General features: G+C 36.5%; 1 protein-coding gene across 3 annotated transcripts in view; it reads left to right on the top strand.

Moving 5' to 3' along the window:
* The window catches only part of LOC138149677 (arylsulfatase F-like), a 49,980-nt gene extending 34,141 nt beyond the window's left edge, over nucleotides 1-15,839 (top strand). For all 3 annotated transcript variants that reach the window (XM_069072843.1, XM_069072844.1, XM_069072842.1), the window contains 5 exons: nucleotides 30-166; nucleotides 2,267-2,401; nucleotides 8,643-8,805; nucleotides 14,753-14,874; nucleotides 15,433-15,839. In XM_069072843.1, the coding sequence (XP_068928944.1) occupies nucleotides 30-166; nucleotides 2,267-2,401; nucleotides 8,643-8,805; nucleotides 14,753-14,874; nucleotides 15,433-15,800 (925 nt within the window). In that variant the 3' untranslated portion in view covers nucleotides 15,801-15,839. The remainder of the gene's footprint in view (nucleotides 1-29; nucleotides 167-2,266; nucleotides 2,402-8,642; nucleotides 8,806-14,752; nucleotides 14,875-15,432) is intronic.
* The last annotated feature ends 4,438 nt before the right edge of the window (nucleotides 15,840-20,277 follow it).

Raw genomic sequence — 20,277 nt, 5'->3', positions numbered from 1 at the left:
CAAAACTCCATTTGTTTCTGTCTTTTTAGAAACCAAGATAAACCTTTCCTCCTGTTTTATAGTCTTTTGCATGTCCATACACCTCTTCCTACAACAAATGAGTTTGTTGGAAGTAGCAAGCATAGCTTTTATGGAGACTTTGTCGAAGAGATGGACTTTCTGGTAGGTAAGTGAAAGAGCTGATTCCTATCATGCAATATGTAGATGTCTGAGACATAATTATGAAGTTTCCTTTCAGCAATTAGATTAATTTTTGCACATTTTTGCCTTGGAAAGACCTCCCTTCCCTGTTGTTCCCTTTTTCCCCCAGCATCTTTCTCCTCTCTCTTCTTTTCTCCTTTGTTCACATTAGGGAGACACGGAGCAACCTTCGGAGGATTTGGGAGTGTTTGCTGTAAATATAGAAAATCCATAATAGAAAGAGACACTTTGCCTCTCACATGGCTGCCCTGATTTCTGGGTTGTATTGAGAGAGGAAAAGAGAAGACATACTTTGTTCTCCACTGTCACTGGCTGGTAGAGCTATCAATTACCACGAGAGAGCATGACATATAATGAAAACATAATTAACTGGCCTGAAAGTGATTGAAAATTCATCCAATCAATAATAATTATGGAAAGCTGTCTTCATTAGTGTGCTCTTGCTTCCCATAGCCAAAGTTTCCATAACATTTTACTGTCTTAAATTGCTGAAGGCTTCCTTTTTCTTTCTTTCTTTTTTTTTTTTTGAACAGTACCAGGACTTGGGAGTACCCTTTGTTCTTCTTTTGACTTTTTTTGCTTTTTGGAGGGCCATTGGGGTTAAGTGACTTGTCCAAAGTCACATGGCTAGTTTTTGTGTTAAGTGTCTGAGGCCAGATTTGAACTTTGGTCCTCCTGACTGCAGAGCTGGTGCCCTATTCACTGCACCACCTAGCTGCCCCATCCTTTGTTCTTAATGTTTACTTATACCCTCATTTGTCAAAATGAATTCTCCTGTTTCTCATTCCCTATATATTATAAACTCTACTAGTTTTGTAATAATATAGAAAAGTGACTAAGATCACCCATGTTGCATAGAGAATTGTTTCATCTCTCTCTTTCTCTCTCTCTCTCTCTCTCTCTCTCTCTCTCTCTCTCTCTCTCTCTCTCTCTCCCTACCTATAGTCTATCGATTGGTATGCTAGGGTAAATGTTTAACAGCTTATTTAAAACATATTCACAATTATCTTTCACCTATTTATACGTTTATTGGCAAACAAAATTAGAAGAAAGGGGGCATATAGATAGAGAGTTGAACTTAGAATCAGGAAGACATGGCTTCAAGTCCTTTCTCTGATGCATTCAGGCTCTGTGACCTTGGGTAAGTTACTGAATGTCTCAGTTACTTAATGTCCTAGGTAGCACTAAGATTATAAATCACAAAGTGATTAATCTGATATATAGGCAGGAGGGGTTTCCTTCCTAGGATTTCCCTAAACTAAAGAAGTATACATCTGTCAAAAAAAATACCCTGCAAAATAGAATTTGTACTGTGAAAGGAAATAATTAATCTAAGCATAATGGATTATGTGCAACTTGCTTGGGTGATGTCACTACTCCATATGAAGGATCCTTGGTAGCTGTTTCAGAAGAATTGTGTTGACATTTTGGTTGCATCAGATAGATTTTGGAATATTTGAGGAGCGTTCTGTAACTAATTCTGGTGAGCTAATGACATAGAATAGCTGCATTGGTTTTGCAAGCTGAGAGACGTGTAAATGTGTTAGATCTTCATGGTAGAATAATGGTATTTTATGGGGTAACATGCATGCCTTGCATAATATTATATTGATTGCATATGAAACTGAACATTGCACATCTGTATTTGTCTTATGGTAGTTTCTGTAAAATGTGACTTGACAGGTTCAAAATTAAGTTCATTTTTTGTCACTTAAAAGTTGAGATGACTTTTGCAAAGCATTTTTCTTTGTAGAAATGTTGGCCATTCATATGGTAATCAATCTATCAATCAATATTTATTCAGCATCTACTATGTGTCAGCACTGTACTTAGTGCTGGGGATACAAAAAGGGACAAAATAAAGCCCCCTACCCTCAAGGATCTCACACTCTAATGGAGCAGACAACATGCAAACAAATACATAGGACATAATTAAAAAAAAGAAGACACTCATATCATATACATGATTCTTTTATCCTTTTTCAAAATATAAGGGTAAAAATATTTAAAAATTTAGAATTTTTGTATATCACAAATTACATTTGCACCTTTTTTCCCTTTGAAGGCAAAATTCTTGATGCCATTGATGAAAATGGTTTGAAAAATAACACAATTGTTTACTTCACCTCGGACCATGGAGGGCACCTGGAAGTCATGAGAGGAAGGCTTCATATAGGAGGCTACAATGGAATATATAAAGGTAAAATGAATGAAGAATGCTGGGGATTGCTTTAGGCTTAATCGCTTTGATGTTATGTGCTGCTTGGTCAAAAACATAAGCAGATATTAAAGCAAGGTGACCCAAATCAGTTAATGGAAAAATGTTTACTTGTAGAATTCTGGATGGGTTGGTTATGAGGAAGTTTTTTTTTGTTTTTTTTTTTTACCTTTTTCAGGGCAATTGGGGTTAAGTAACTTGCCCAAGGTTACACGGCTAGTTGTGTGTGTCTGTGTGTGTGTGTGTCTGTGTGTGTGTGTTAAGTGTCTGAGGCTGGAACTGAACTCGGGTCCTCCTCACTCCAGGGCTGGCACTTTACTCACTGTGCCACCTAGCTGCCCCAGAAGTTTTTTTTTTTTAACATGCTCTTATGGGTACATACAGGACAAGCATATACTTATCTAGAAAAGAGATATTTTTGGGGGGGGATGTAAATATTTCTTTTCATTCTTGTACTTTAGGAAACATTGAAGGTAAAGAGGGAGGAGGGAGGATCAGGCAATGGGAAAAAGGCAAAAACAGTGGAAGGAAGGAGTAGAGATGACATCTGCAGATGCCTTTACTGATTAGATGTAATACTTGATCTAGTTTCTAGTGATAATAGGAAAATCAGAGCCCTGGAAAGGGCACATTGAGGAGAAGATAGAAAATGTCTGATTTGGTTTTAACTTCTGGAGTCATGCACCCTGGAGGGCATGTTGTTACTGTCATTGTCCTAGTTGCATTTTGAGGCAAGTGTCTGATGTCTTCACGTCTGATGCCAATGACTTGAAAATAACACAAACATCCACCCCTTCCTCCCCTATCACTTTGCAGAATATTATTTATTAATAAAGTTTGGAACTATTAGGGAATACTAAGACATCGCATAGCTATTGCTATTTCAATAGCACTTTTCTCAGAACAGCTCTGTGAACTTTATTGCTGCTTTGATAGATGAGGAAACTGGGGCTTTGAGAGGTTAAATGACTAACCCATGAACACAGCTTATCTCAGTCACTCATCATGTGTTAAATCCTTACTTTATGCCAGGCACCTTGCTAAACATGAGGGATGCTCTCAAAGAACTCTCAGTTTCCTCATCTGTAAAATGGGGATAGCAGTAGTCCTTATCTCCCAGGGTTTTTGTGAGGCTACAATGAGATATTGGTAAAGCTCTTAGTAAAACTAAATAGTAGCTATTAGCATATTATAACTATATAACTATATATATACATATGACAAAAATAACAACATTTGGTCTGAATCTTTAGCCATAGCTCCACCTGTGAGATTCAGATTCCTAGGGTCACACACCTTAATTATACCAGTTTGAGATAATATATCAAAACGAAAAAATCCATTAAAGGTCCTGAGATTTACTGACTCTGTGATATCTATAGCAGCTCACTCAAAAAAAAATTCTTAGCATCTCTAAGGTCAGAGATTCAGTCTATATAGTTATTATGGGCCTTCTATCTCTTCTGGGACTGAAACTAGTGGGGGCATGTCTTTTAATTTGGTTAGATTTGGGTTACTGTGGGGATGTAAGGCAGGTGGAGACACTAGCACACAGGAAGGCTTCTAGCTACAGGTTCACTCTTGACCTGGTCAGCCAGGAAAGACAGGAAAAGAGCTCCAGAGGGGCTAACAATCTTACTTTATTCTAGTCTAGTCTTCACACAAGAAGTTTTGGTGATAATGGGAGCATCAACTCCCACAGCATTCCCTATTCACCCTTCTTGCAGGTGCCAATAAGAAGGGGGGAAGCAATTACCCCTTCATCTCCGCTGGGTCAATTGAAACAGACTCATTTTATGTGCTTCCTTCAATGCCCTCAAGCCTCAGTGGGGGCCAGTTGATGCAAAGACAGATTCCCCCCAAGGCTTGATGGGGGCCAATCAAGACAAACAACATTCCAGCTTGTGCATTCAACCCTAAGGGTTCCCCACACACTGTCCAGCGCCCATCTTCTTTATAAGGTAACAGACAAGAAGCCAGCAATAGCCTCACAAATTTACATTATCTCATCATTAAATCTCACTGCACAGTCACAGAGGACATTTACCATTTAAGTACACATTTATATTATTTATCATTATATAACACTATGCAAAAATTATGTAGATGTTTTGAATCATGGTTATGAGAACGTGTAGCTAACACCTGGGAACACAAGGTTGTTATGGATATGAATCCTGGAAACTAAAGTATAAGAAAGAATAACAAAACTCTACCACACACACACTAAAAGCCACCTTACTTACAGGGAATAATCACACTCAGGGAATAATTTCTCTTTTACAATCCTTTAGACACAATTCTGGAAGCTTTTTTCAGATAATAAGAATCCCCTGTTCAAAGACCTTTAATTAGCTGACTGTCAATTTAAATCTGAATTCATTTTTTGGTATTCAAGCATCTCCATGTTATGGCTCCAGCATAACCCTATCTCCCTCCACTGCTTCCAATTTACCTATATTATGTTTGAGCTACACTGGATTATCCTCTGTTTCAATAGACCTTGAGGCATTTCCCATCTCTTCACCTTTATATATTATTCCCTCTACTCTATCTGCCTTTTAAAGTCTTATTTTTCTCTGAAAGCCTTACTCAAATTCTGCTTCCTTCCCTCACTCCTGTTTTTCATAGGATATGATCTATCCTTTGAAATCCACTAAAATTTTATACCAATCTATAGTTTTTATTATATTGTGCCTTGCATCATAGTTATTTGAGTAGTTGTCTTATCCTCTTGCAAGTCAATTTAGTTAAATAAAGATTTATTAAGTCTCCTATGGTGGCAGCTAGATGGAGCAGTGAATATAGAGCACTGGCTCTGAAGTCAGGAGGACCTGAGTTTAAATTCAGTGTCAGACACTTGACATTTATCTAGCTGTGTGACCTTCGGCAAGTCATTTAACCCCAATTACTTTGCTTTCCTCCTCCAAATTTTTTTTAAAGAATCTCCTATGAAAGAGGCAGGCACTCTCCCAAGTTTTTAAGAAAAAAGACAAAAAAACCACTCTTTTTTTCCATGTCAAGCAGTTTTCAATCCAATGAGGAATGTGCAGGAATAAAACATACAGGGTTTTAATACATTAGACAACTAAATCCATGGAGAAGTCAGAATAGCTTGAGAGTTTCTAGGAATTAGGGATACTTAAAGGTCCTTGAAATCCATGATCAAGTGTTATTCTCCTTTGTAGTGACTTCAGCATGAGCAGCAAACTGTATGTCATTAAATTGAATAGAAGGAATTTTTGAATCAAGGTTAATCAATAAATCTGTAGGCATGTCATAAGAGATTATGATATGCCAAGAACTGTGCTAAGCACTGGGAATATGAAGACAAGAGGGAAAAAGTACCTGCCTTCTGGGGGTGGCTATGTGCAACAATGAATAGAGTACTGGCCCTGGAGTCTGCAAGACCTGAGTTCAAATCCAGCCTCTGACACTTAACATTTACTAGCCATGTGACCTTGGGCAAATCACTTGACCCCAATTGCCCTGTCCTCCCTGCTCCAAAAAGAAAAAAAAATTCTGAAAGTACCTGCTTTCAAAAAACACTTACTTTATAATGGAAGAAACAGCAGGAAAACAAAGAAATATATGCTGAATATGTACAAAATGAATACCAAATGGTTACAGAAGAGAGTGCATTTAGTAAAAAAGGAAGATGGGGATGAAGAAATGAAGAGCAATCACAAGAATTGATGAGGAATAAATGTATGGGTCCTAATGTCGGAAGGACTTCACTTGAACAGTCTTCAATTTAAAGAAAGGCATTTATTAGGATGATGCACCCAAGTGGTCCCTGTTTCCATGTGGGAGAAACAGAGCACAGGATGCAGGCCTTACTCCCCTAAGGCCTGCAGAGCAACTGATCAGGTCAAAGATCTGGTTTAAATACAATTTTATGGAATGGAAACAGGGGAAGGGAGGAGGGGATATCAGGGGTATCAGGTAGGCTAGAGGTGTCTAGAAAAAGCAAGAAGAATAGGAAAGGGGGAAAGGAGGAGCTGCAGGATTTTATATAGTCCATACAGATAAGCAAAGAGAGCAGGAAAGAGGAGGGGAAGAGGTGTTCTGGAGTGTCAGCCTAACTGGGGTGCTTTGTGAAAAGATACACATAAGTCTATGGTTGGGGGCTTCAATGGACTGTCTTCTTTGATCAGTTTTCTGACTGATCACATCCTGCATCTTATCTCCTATCTCACATTCTACCTCCTGATTGCTCCATCTGCCTGGAGTACTTGTGTCTGCTTCACGACATCATTGAGAAGGTGAAACTTGATCTGAGGCTTGAAGTAAACCAGGGACTTCAAGAGATTAAAGTGAGGAGGGAACGTTCTCTACATCTGGGGGACAGCCAATGTGAAGGCAAACAATAAGACATCGAGTTATGTGTATACAAAACAGTAAAGGGTCCCATATAACAGAGTTAAGGGAGGGTAGTAATGTACGAGAAGAATGAAAAGGTAGAAAGAGGTCAGGTTATGAAAAGCATCACATGTGAAAATGAAAAGTTTTCATTTGATCCTGGAGACAACAAGGAGCCCCTGGAGTTTAGTGAATTGACCTCCCCTTTATGAAAATAAATTGGTAGCACTGTGGAATATGGATTGGAATGGATAGAGGTTTGAGGGGAAGGAGAATACATAAGAGTCTATTGTAATATGGCAAATGAGATGTGAAATAGGCCAAAAGTAGGGTGTTCGTGTGTGATTGGAGAGGAAAAGGTGAGAAAGATTCCATAGGCAAGAAGTAACATATGTGGAGAAATTGGATGTGAGCAGACAAAGATGATACTGAGACTTCCAACTTATGTGCCTGGGAGGATGGTGGTGCCCTCAGTGATATTAAAGAAGTTCAGAAGAGTGATGGGTTTTGGAGGGGAAATACTGAATAATGAAACACATATAATTACCTATAAGATTGTTCAGTTTGAGATACTTCTGGAACATTCAGTGCTGGACAATAAATAACCAATTGGTGACGTGGGGTTGCGGGAAAGGGGAAAGATTAGGATCAGATATTTAAATATGTTATAACAGTTGAGATAAAATTGCAAATGTGATTTTCATGGGGATAGAAAGAGCTTGAAGCAATAAGCTGTGTTCTAGGTTTCAATATGAGACATTTATTTCCTCCAACATCCAGGTGGGAACATTGTATGAAATTTTTTCTTCCTTTGGTGGATTCAGATTGGCACAACACAAAACTTTGTAGTCCTCTCACATGGTACCTAACATTGATTTACAAATGCATGCTTCTGATCACAAGGATGTCTGCATAAAAAAAAAACAACTTTTTTTTTGTTTCTCTTTTTGTTTTGGTATTCAAGTACTGTCTATTTTTTTTTCTTTTGTTAAGCACATGTTTGATAAATATACTCTGTTTGCTTTCTAACAAACCTGTTGCCTACTAATAGAAAAACTCAAAGGTCATGCCTGTCTAATATCAGAGCTTGGTCACCTACAGTTTCATATCTATGAAACCATATCTATCTACAGTTTCTATCTATAAAAGAAAAGTAATTTCCTTTCTGAACTACATTTCTGACCATGTTACACACCTTTGCCATAAATAAACTTCTATTACCTATATGACCAAATATGAAATTTCTTTGATTTAAAAGACTTAACATATCTTTTTTTGCTATTTTTCCAGTTTCCTTACACTTTACTCACCTCCAAATACTCTACAATGTTGCAACTCTCTTCTTGCTGTTGCTTGCCCAAGATTCTTCATCAGTTTACTCCATTCCCTTTCCCTGTGTGTCCCCTTTGCCTGAGGTATTCTGCCTCCTTACATTTGCCAAATGGCTTCCTTTAAGAGTCAACTCTCGCCTTCTCCAAGAAGCCTTTTCTGCTCCACTCTCACTGCTAGTGATTTCTCTCTGACATTTTTCCCATCTAATCTGTATCTGTCTTGTTTGTACAAAGTTGTTTACATATCTCCCCAAATGAAATGTGAGCTCGTACAAAACATGGACTGTTTTTGCCCTTTTTTATATTCCCAACATTTAGTTCAGGGCTAGACATATAGTAAGTGCTTGATTAAATACTTGTTGACTGACTGACATTTGGAGATACACATAGGCACATAAACCTACATGTTTCTATGTATGTCCAGAGAACATCCTAAAAATCTTACTACTACTTAAGCTTTATAAGCATTCTCACTACTAAGTATATTTTTAGGTAGATATGTTGATATATTGATTTTTTTTAATATATAGGTGGAAAAGGAATGGCAGGCTGGGAAGGTGGAATCCGAGTACCAGGGATTGTTAGGTGGCCAGGAATATTGCCGGCTGGAAAAGTTATTGAGGAACCTACAAGTTTGATGGATATTTACCCAACTCTAACTGCACTAGTAGGAGCAACTTTACCTGAGGATAGGTAAGAAAATAATAATATCTGAGGACTCATCATCTTTGCTTTCTCATAAAAGGAAAAAGAAATTTAAAAGTTCAATTGTCTTCTCAAGGCTTTTCTTGCTAAATAGTTTTCCCTTGGTACATGGCTGTATCCTTGGATTGCATGGACAAACAAAATACATCTGATTCCACCAATACACAGAAGCTTTGAAGAAATAGATCTTGACTGAGTAATCATATTCTTGTCAATTGTGAAGATGAGAAAGTATGGAATGGATGAACATAGGAGACTAACTCTTATCTATATATAGATAATTAATTTTTGAGGGAGGAAGGCAAGGTAATTGGGGTTAAGTGACTTTCACAAGGTCACAAGATTAGTAAGTGTTAGGTGTTTCAGGTCAATTTGAACTTGGTTCCTCCTGACTGCAAGGCTCGAGCTCTATTCACTGTGCCACCTAGCTGCTCTGATAATTTTTTTTCCACTTATTTATATATTTTTAGTGTTCAACATTCATTTCCACACAAGACTTTAAGTTACAAATTTTCTCACTCTCTTTCTCATACTCCCCACCCCAAGATAGCAAACCTACTGAATACATCTTCCCCAAATCTCTTCTCTCATATGCACTCCCCTGTCCATCCTCCCACCTCAACTTTCTTGTAGAGAAAGATGGATTTCTATACCCCAGTGCCTTTATATCTTATTTCACAGTTGCATGTAAAAACAATTTTTTTAACATTTGTTTTTTTAAACTTTGATTTCTGGATTCTATCCCTTCTTTCCTCCTTACCCACCATCCAGGGAAGACATGCAATTCAATAGAAGTTGTAATTGTGTATGTAAAAAAAAGAACGTTTACATGGCTGTTATATTGTGGAAGACTATGTTTATTTCTCTCCATCCTATACCTCCCTCCACTTATTCTACTTTCTACTTTTACCCTGTCCCTTTTCAAAAGTGTTTCCCTCTAACTACCTTCTCCACCAATGTGCCCTCCCTTCTATCATCCCCCCTCTTATCCCCTTCCTTTGTACTTTCCCTTAGGGTAAGATACCCAATTGAGGGTTTATGTTATTTCCTCCTTAAGCTAAATTCAATGAGGGTAAGATTGACCCATTCCCTTTCACCTTCCTACTATTCCCCTCCATTGTAACAGTTTTCTCTTGCCTCTTTTACATCAGATAATTTACCCTATTCTATCTCTCCCTTTCTCCTTCTCCAAAAATATTCTTCTCTCACCTCTTAGTTTCATTTTTTTGATATCATCCCTTCCTATTCAACTGATCCTGTGCCCTTGTCTATGTATACATGTACACCCATATATACACAATCCTTTATGCATTTATACACACATACACCCTCCTACACAGACACACACCTACATATATTCCCTTCAACTATGTTCATACTGAGAAAAATATCAAGAGTTACAATTATCATTTTTCCATGTAGGAATATAAACAGTTCAACTTTAATAATTTCCTAATGATTTGTTTTTCCTTGTTTACTTTCTCATGCTTCTCTTGCTTCTTGTATTTGAAAGTCAAATTTTCTGTTCAGCTCTGTTTTTTTTTATCAAGAATGCTTGAAAGTCCTCTATTTCATTGAATGACCACATTTTCCCCTGAAACAGTATACTCAGTTTTGCTGGAAAGGTGATTCTTGGTTTTAATCCTAGCTCCTTTGACCTCTGGAATATCATATTCCAAGCCCTTCAGTCCCTTAATGTAGAAGCTGCTAGATATTGTGTTATCCTGATTGTGTTTCTACAATACTCAAATTGTTTCTTCCTTACTGTTTGTAATATTTTCTCCTTGATCTGGGAACTCTGGAATTTGGCTATGATATTCCTAGGAGTTTTCTCTTTGGCATCTTTTTCAAGTGGCATCTGGTGATATCTTTCAATTTCAATTTTGTCCTTTGGTGCTAGAATATCAGAGCAATTTTCATTGAGAATTTCTTGAAGAGAGATTCCTAGGCTCTTCTTTTGATTGTGGCTTTCATGAAGTCAAATTATTTAAAATTATCTCTCCTGGATCTATTTTCCATGTCAGTGGTTTTGACTATGAGATACTTCACATTGCATTCTACTTTTTCATTTATTTGGATCTGTTTTTTTTAATATCTTGATTTCTCAAAAAGGCATTAGCTTCCATTTACTCCAATCTAATTTTGAAGGAATTATTCTCTTAAGTGAATTTTTGAAATTCCTTTTCCAGATGACCAATTTGGCTCATTCTTCCCTTCATTGGCTTTTTGGGCCTCTTCTGTCACTTGAGTTATTCTATTTTTTATAGTGTTATTTTCTTCAGTCAGGGTGTTGACTTTCTTTTCATGATTTTCTTGTATTACTCTCATTTTTCTCCAGTTCTCTTACTTGATTTTCAAAATCCTCCTTGTGCTCCTCCATTGCCTGTGATCAGTTCGTGTTTTTCTTGGAAGGTTATGATGCAGGAGTTTTGACTTTGTGGTCTTCTTCTGGTTCCATGTTTTGATTACTTTTGTCCCCCCAAAAGATGCTATGGTCTGATTGCACTTCCTCTTTTTGCTCATCTTGCCAGCCAATGACTTGACTTTTGAGTTCTTTGCCATGGTAGAACTCTGCATCCAGAGTGGAGATAGCTGTGTCCCAAATTGCTGGTTTTTTTGCAGTTTTTTCAGAGTTCTTATTAGAGCTATGAGGAGGGTGCACTCTCTACAACCACCATAAGCTCTGGTACACTAGCGTTTCTTACCCCAGCACCACCATCCAGGACTGAGACCCAGATCCAAGGAGGTCAAAGCAAGAGTGATTGCTTTATGAATGGTTGCTTGGTTCTGGTAAGGAGCTCTGGAGGCAGCCAGGTGGCAGCAGCTGTAGCCACTGTGTTTCAGCCTCCTCTTGACCTGGTGGGAGGGAACAAGCCACACTCCCCTCTGAACCAGTTCCAGCAGGGTTTCCCCCTGATGTTTTCCTTTCTCTTTGGTATTTATGGGTTCAGAAGTCTAGAAACTGCCACAGCTGCTGGTGATTCACTCTCCTGAAGTCTGGTCCAGCATTTTTGGGTTGCTGGTCAAGGACACCCTGGGTCTCGACCCATATGGCTCACATGGGACTGTGATCTGTTACCTTCTCGGTGCAATAGACCATTCCTGTCAGCCTTCCAGGCTTCCTTTAGTGGGAGATTGGTTTCTTTCTGTCACTTTGTGGGTTCTGCAGCTTTAAATCTGTTTAGAGTCATTTTTTTTACAGGTATTGGAGGTGACTGGAGTGGGAGCTTAAGCAAGCTCCTGCTTTTACTCCACCATCTTGGCTCTGTCTTGATAATTATTATGTTTTTTCAGTCTCCAGTGATCAAGATTGAAAGTTATCATGAAATAAAAAAGGGAGTAGTGTTAATGACCAAGAGCTAGTGGTTCCTCCAGTTCACTGAAGCTGGTGTTCAATGTCACATCAGGAAATATCTTATGATACTTTTAAGTACAAAAAAAACTTATTTATAAATATCTACACATATCCCTGAATTTTAAATAGAATCCAAGTGAAGGCAGATGTACAGTTTTTTTAACTTATTTTTTTACTCATATCTAGAAAGTTATATTTCTAGGGAAAATTAAATTGGTTGTGTTAATTCATTCAATATGTTCTATTATATTACATTAAATTACAGTTGGTTTAATAAAATAATTGATTTTTCTTTTAATTAAAAATAATTGGAATTCTCTAGTCCCCTAAGTAGGTCCATTGTTCTGGGAACTAAGGTTTAATATGTTTTATTTTTAATCTTTGCTATGGTAAATAATATCATCCCAGAAAAAATCACAAATGAACATAATTTCTATTTATAGAATCAATTAATTTTAAAATAAACTGTGACAAGTAGAAATTACTTTAACGAAACACGAGTCTGATGATAACATCAGAGGAAAATAGTCTCATTGTGTGAGCCAGGGCTAATCAGAATAAGTGGTCAGGTTGTTGTTTGTGTTTTGTCCTTTAAAATGCTCATTAACTTTTTAGAAACTTACTCTTATAAAATATACTTTCTTCTCTATTTTAGCATTAGTTTCAAGAAATAAAATATTTGATCATTTAATTTTTTTCATGTCAAAATACATTTAAAATGAAAATTTCTTTTTAAAAAGATTTTCCAAAGTTTTATATATGAACAGAGGAATGATTTAAATTTTACAGTAGTAACAGAATATCTATCTTGGACTAAATCTCTAAAATTTCAAACCCTTGAGAAATACAGTATTTTCCGCATGATGGCTGGTGTTCAAAAGTGGATTTTAAGGTTATTTTTTCCTTCTCTTTTAAAAAATCTAGTTTGGTTCCAAATGTCCTCCCTTTCTTGGTGCTGCCTCATCCATTGAGAAGGCAAGATATATGATAAAGGTTTATATATATTATGTGTGTGTATGTACATAATTGATAAACTCACTTTGCAGTTAACATTCTGCAATGTCTGAATGTAATGTCTGTGATGTTGGATCAAAACTTATTTATTTTGCTGAAACCTTAAATATTCCAAATAAAATCCTGATTTTCTTCTACTATGTTTATATCCTAGTAGGAAAAATGTATAAGGGAACACAATTGAATCCAAACTGGAAAAAATTCTTTAAGAAATATTAAATCAAACACTGATCATGACTGAGAAACTGCTCTTCCTGCAGATTTCAGAGACATAGAACTGAATGATAATGCTGCTACAAATATCCAATGATCCCACTGGGTATATATTGCCTCATATTCACCACTGAGAGTTTTATCAATATATGGGTAATTTGTGTATGTAAGTATTCAGAGGAAAGAATTTTGACTTTGGGAGTAAGGTGACATAGGTCTAAACCTTAAAACTACAGTGGCACCAATTTTTCTTTGAAGATCTGTTTTTATGTTCGATGTGTGACTTCCATCATCATCATTCTAGATAGTAGCCCATATATTACGGTTTAAAGATTGAACATGGCAAATGTGTAACAGAGAATAACAATTAGCAACTTAATAAATTAGATTTCTGTATGTGCTTATATTAGGGTTTGAGGCAGCAAAAATTCATAGCTTTGTCGCTTGTACTGTTTTCTCTATGTACTTAATCTCATTCTGGTTTGTACTGTGTTTAATTGTGTGGATTGTATTTACTACTTTTAACTCCTTTGCTGAATTATAAACCTAGGCAAGGGTCATGCCTTCTTAGGCTTTATATTGCCCATAGTCCTCTACTAAAGTCATACGTTGATGAACATTTGACTTGGACACCAGGCATGGTTCTTGAATACTATTGTATTAGATCATAAGCTCCAGACGACTCCTTCACTTTGAGTACAGTTAGTGATGCCTGTGGTCCAAGGGTCAGTCTCAGTTAATATGAAAATGACTCATCACCAGAAAGTTGCTTACCAGGTGGTGTTATTTTGGTGCAGAGGTGTAGTATGAATACATAGCCTATGCCAGTGTTTATGTAGGGTTTGCTCTGTATGTTGATTGAAACAGTGACCTTTATTATATCATGAATATTTTAATTCTACAAGAGTTCCCCCCATGATAAGCATATATAAATGTTAACTGAATAAAAATAATCACTTGGTTTAAGATTCTATGCTGCTTCAATCTTAGGCATTAGAATATATGAAAGTTTTTCTTATGAAGCAAAAATTGTGAAATTTAATGCCTTTACAAGAAATTGAATACGTTGGGATTTACTAATATCCGCTAAGTTAATTAATGCAGCTAATTAAAGCAATACAAACAGAATTTTAATTAATCCATGGGTTAACTTTTTTGATGCAGGAGATATTACCCAGTATTTGTCTTTAAAACTCACATAGATATTTGGAGGTTTCTATCATTTGAGTTTTTTATTTCTGAATTTGTTTTGCCTTCTCCAATACTTTGTAATCCCTTGAGGAATGGAATTATTTTCTTTATAACACTTTGATATTTCCAAGATTGTCAAATGAGTTCTTTTTATTACCTCAGAATGATTGATGGACGAGATCTAATGCCCTTGTTGAAGGGAGAAGTTCAACACTCAGAGCATGAATTCTTGTACCACTACTGTGGCCCATTTTTACATGCTGTACGGTGGCACCCAAGGAACAGTGAGTAATAATATATAGTGGGAAATGGGCTAAAATATTATTAGAATTCTACTCCTAGTCCCAGATGTTGACCTTGAGGATGTTACTGGGACAGTTTTTTAAATTTATTTTTCTCTTCAGAAAAAGAAAGGGATTAGATTGGTTGACCTCTAAAAACCTGACCAGTCTGAACATCGCAGAATATTACCTGATGCAATCCAACAGTAAAACATGTGATAACTTCTTTCTCATGTTCACACCTTTCTGAAAGTCACTATAAATAGTCCAAGATGTAGGGAATATTTTAAAATAATATTTATTTTGAGGAATGGATTGAATGAATTCTATTTTATGAGAAAACGAGAAGAAAACAGATTCATGGTTTTGTATCAAAGGTTTATTACCACAGAGAATGAAGTGATAAGGTGACTTCCTAGAAGTAAGACGATGATTACTTTATCAGTTTTGTAAAGGAGATATGTGAAAAAGTTGCCGTAACATAGACAAAGTACTAGCAGTTTGATACCTGGGAATAAGGGAAAGGCTTTATATCTGACTTTTTTTCCGCTTAACCTTTAGGTGATGCTGTTTGGAAGGTCCATTATGTGACACCCGTTTTCCAACCCACAGGAGCAATAGGTTGCCATGATGCATTACTTGGCTTATGCCAATGTGTAGGAGAAAATGTTACACACCATGATCCACCTTTGTTGTTTGAACTCTCAAGGGATCCTTCGGAATCTAAGCCCCTTTCTCCAGACAATGAACCTTCCTATGATACAGTAATTAAGAGAGTAAAAAAAGCAGTGAAGAAGCATCAAAAGACACTCACTCCTGTCCCAGAACAACTTACTTTGTATAACAAGGATCACATATGGCTGAAGCCATGCTGTGGTGTTTTCCCATTCTGCCTGTGTGATAAGGAAACTGGAAATTTTACCTTTTAATTATATTTAAAAATATAATAAGATGTTTCCCATTAAAAATTGTTTCTTTCCATTTTGTAATGACTAACGATTAGACTTCCAGTAATGTTACAGCTTAGTCAACAGCTTTAATATTCAGGAGAGTAATGATACAATGTTCCCAATTTGGATTTAGAGACTTACTGGTTTCCCATTTGATGGCTGTCACTATCTACATGTATGGGCTTGGTCATGTGTCTTCGCCTCTCCAAGACTCGATTTCTATATATATATAAAATTAGCAAGTTAAACTATATGTCTTCAAGGACACTTCTACATTGAAATAAATGATGTCATAAACATGTCACTCTCTTCACTCACTGACACTTTTGTATCCCACTAGCAAATGACGTCAGACTTTACATTTTGCTTTCTCAAAAATGTGTTGAATTTAAAAGGGCCAAGAATTTCTAATTGTTTTGTGTGTGTGTGTGTGTCCTCTGCAAAATACTCATCCATACACAACTGTAGAAAGTTTTAAGATGACTGAGGATAAAAGTGAATAAAAGAGAATCAATCAATGAGCAAGACACAAACGCAATTACTACAAAATTTTGAAAGGAGTCACACAAAATCAAGCCTAGCGCCAAGTCCTCTTCCAAACGGCTGAGAGAACCACCTGCCCACAAAAAGTATCTAACACGCGCCATGCAAAATTGGTCTTAGAAAAATACAACCATTCCAAAGCAATGTTAGCAGATAATGATATTGCTGACAAATTGGAATAACAAAAGTCAGTTTGATATAATTATGATCCTTCCATGGAGAGAGAGGTAGGCAGTTACACTGGTATTAACTTGGGTAGCACAAATATTCATTTCTGGGGCTATTTTCAATTCATGTAGACACCTTACTATGGACAAAGGAATTTTCTTTCAGATAGGTGAGAGAGGGAAAGAGGTGTTAGTGTCTACTGGGAACTAGAAAGAATGAAGGGTACAGACCGAATCATTTCTCCTTCTAATTCTTCTTTTAGGTTGTCAAAATCAACTTTAGTTAGTCATGAATGCTTTCTTTTATTTCTTCTTCAATAAAGATGGTATAAAACCAGGAGGAAACACCACCCTCCTTATTTAAAAGATGAAGAAATGAGAATCCAGATACACAAAGTTATTTCTTCAAAAACGGAAAAGTAGGAGTATGACATAGGAGTAAGACATACACTCTTGAATCTAGTATTCAGTTTAACACACTATGATTTAGCAGCAAAAATATAAATCTGGGTTTGGCATTAACTTTCATTTCTGCAATTAACAAGTGGCTGTTTTATCTTGGGCAAAGTTGTATGGGATGATGCAGTGGGATGTAGTCAAATGAGCAACAGCTCTTTAGTCAAAAGACTTGGGTGACACTTACTGCCTGTGTAATTTTGCAGGAGTCATTAAACCTTCCTGGGCCTGTTTCCTCCTTCCTAAAATTAAGAGGTTGGATTAGATGGTCTCTGAGGTTCTTTTCTAGCTCTCAGACTATAATGATACTTTCAGCGCTCCGATTTTCTTTTTTTTTTATATATAAAGCAATTGGGGTTAAGTAACTTGCCTAAGGTTACATGGCCAGTTATTTTGTGTGGGTGTTAAGTATGTGGGGCCGGACCTCCCGACTCTGTGGCCAGCTCTCTTACTCACTGTGCCATCTAGCCTCCCCCCAATTTTCTCTTCTGTAAGATGAGGAGGTAGAAAAGATAATTTCTCTGTGTTCCCCTCCAGATATTTACTGAATACTTGATTCTTATGCATATGAACAAAAATCTTTTCATACTATTAAGTCTTAAATCAGTAATTTCACCATTACAAGTCATAAGACTATTTTAAACTGTGTAGCTTTTTCTCCCTGTTGTCTTCTATATTCTCCCCTTAATTAAAAACAAAACCCTGAAATTTCATTATTATTAGTTTATCCTATCCATAAAATGAAGGTGTAAAATGGTTTCTTCATTTAATGCAAATTCTGAGAACTTCTGTTAATCATAGTGCTACACAATTTATAGGACTAGACATGTTTCAACAAACTTTAATTTTATCACTAGAGGGCAAATGGTACAGCATAGTTCAGGGGATCTGTTAGAGAATTAAGAGTCTGTTTTTGTTTTTTGTTTTTTTAAATCAGGTGCATACATTTAAATTAAAACCCCCAGAAACAAAATTTTGTAAAAGATCCTTCCCTGCCTTTACTGATTAAATGAAATGCTTTTGTGTACTCTAGTGAAATACCTGAGACCAGTGGAGAGATATCTATGGTGTGGTGAAAAGATTGACAGTTTTCAAATCAAAGGATTAAGTGCCGAAGTAGGAATCTTGGCATTGTCTCTAACTAACAATATGACACTGAACAAATCAGTTCTCCTCTCTGGTGACCAGTATTTTTCATTTTCAATTACAAAAGATTTGGGAGAGAAGATATCTAGAATTCTTTTAAATTATGAAACCCATGATCTGTAATTGATTCTCACCCATCACTAAACAATGTTGTATATAAAAGGATATTGGCTCATTGTAAGGAAGAATTTCAATCAGCCTCTTGCCTCTCGACTGGTTACCTGACTCCCCAGGACCTATGTTCTCCTACTTTTGTATGCTATGAAGAGGGCAACCTGAGGCCCCATAGTACACAAGAAGAAGGGGGTGATACTGGGCCTTTGGAGAGCTTTCCTTCCTCAGTTGATCTCTACCCATTCACTCCAATTCTATCTGGATTATTCTCCAAAGTTATCATACTTCCCCTCCCTCTAGTGCCCTGCATTTCAAATACATATACACAAACATTCGCACATAAATATGTGTATGTGTGTGTATGATCCCAAATATAATAGGAAATTTATACATCATGGACACTTAAGTAGAACATGTGCAAGTGATGGAAAGATGAAGGGTAAGATCATTCCTATATCTAAGCACAGGAATAGGTCAAGGGGGCTGAATATATTGAGGAACAGAGAAGTTAAGATTTTTGATGGAACTAGGTATTTGATGGAATAGAGATAAACAGTTATGTTTTTATGCATTTTATCAAATACTTTCTCTCTATATAATGTGTCTAATTATATATACACTATATCTATCTACACCTTTATATCTGTATACTCATGTGTATATATGCAAAGAGAGAGAATGTCTAGCTTTCATATATAAGTATACATATTTAACATTTTATATAGGATATGTGTGGATATTATGTATATATCTACATATTTATGTAGATCATATTATGATAATCCCTTAAATATCTTATTCCAGCTTCTCAGTTCTGTTCAGTTCTGCCTACTTCTTTAGTCCTAAGTTTACATCTAGGGACGGTCATATCCATCATCTTTCCATTATTCACCAGTGTTCCACTTCCATGTTTAAGGTCTGTGAAGTTCCTGTTTCTTAGAATCATTTTTCATTATATCTTTACCTATGCCTGATGATCCCATACCCAGTTTTTTCTTCTCAACATGACCTCCAGTCCTTCTATCTTGCTCTATTCTTTTCTCTTTCCAATTGCTACCCTGTTCTGAACCACTTCATTTCTACACTATCGTATAGTCCTCCAATCTGTCCCACGTTGTCATATCCCCAATCAATCCAACCCCCAAACTGGAAGTCTCCTACGAATGTACTTCCTTCATCCTTATTCCCATGCAACAGGAAATAACAAAAGCACATTGCCTTAGTCCACTACAAAATTTGCAGCATGTAATCTAATTTGGAGTCACAGGAGCAAGACAGTCCTTCTAGTTCTTCCTAATCAATTCTTTATCCCATTCACCACTATCTTTTCAAGCTCCTCCTCTCTCTTCAAACCTCTCACTACATTCTCTCATTTCACACTCTCAGCTGAGTGAGAATTTCATTTCATACTTCACCAAAAAAAGAAATCATTCACTCAGATTTCCCCAGTCTTCTATTTCCCTATCTTATATGTCTCTGAGATAATTCCTTCCATCTTTTCCTTTATTTCAGTGTCCAATGAAGAAGTGGTTTTTTTTCTTTGCTAAGGATTATCCTCCTATTTGCAACCTTGATCCTTTGTCCTTCCATCTTCTCCAGTAGATTTTCCTCCTATTTTCATTATTCCATTTTTTATCTTCAGTCTCTCTTGATTTGCTGGTTCTTTCCTAATTGCTTTTAAAAGACCCATACCTCACCCAAGATTAATGAAACTCTCACTGGATTCCATTTTCCTCTCAAACTATTACCCTCTAACTCTCCTCTCATTCTAAGATAAACCCTTTGGAGGAAGCCATCAATGCTTGGTTTATTCATTTCCTCTTCTTTCTTCATCTTCTAAACTCTCTCTGGACTCATTTCTGATTTCACCATTCAATTACAATAGCTTTCTCCACAGTTATTAATAACCCCAATGGCCAAATCAAATAGCCTTTTCATTTTATCAATTTAAATTTTTTCTCAGCATTTAACGCTATTGATTACATTCTCTTTGATTAATTCTCCTCCATGGGTTTTTCATAACATTGACT

Source organism: Petaurus breviceps, unplaced genomic scaffold, assembly GCF_028583685.1.
Source record: "Petaurus breviceps papuanus isolate PSGF00001 unplaced genomic scaffold, PetGlider_PUasm1.0 90849, whole genome shotgun sequence".
Classification (NCBI taxonomy): domain Eukaryota; kingdom Metazoa; phylum Chordata; class Mammalia; order Diprotodontia; family Petauridae; genus Petaurus; species Petaurus breviceps.
The sequence above is the reverse complement of the archived record's forward strand: the minus strand, read 5'-3'. Positions and strand labels throughout refer to the sequence as shown.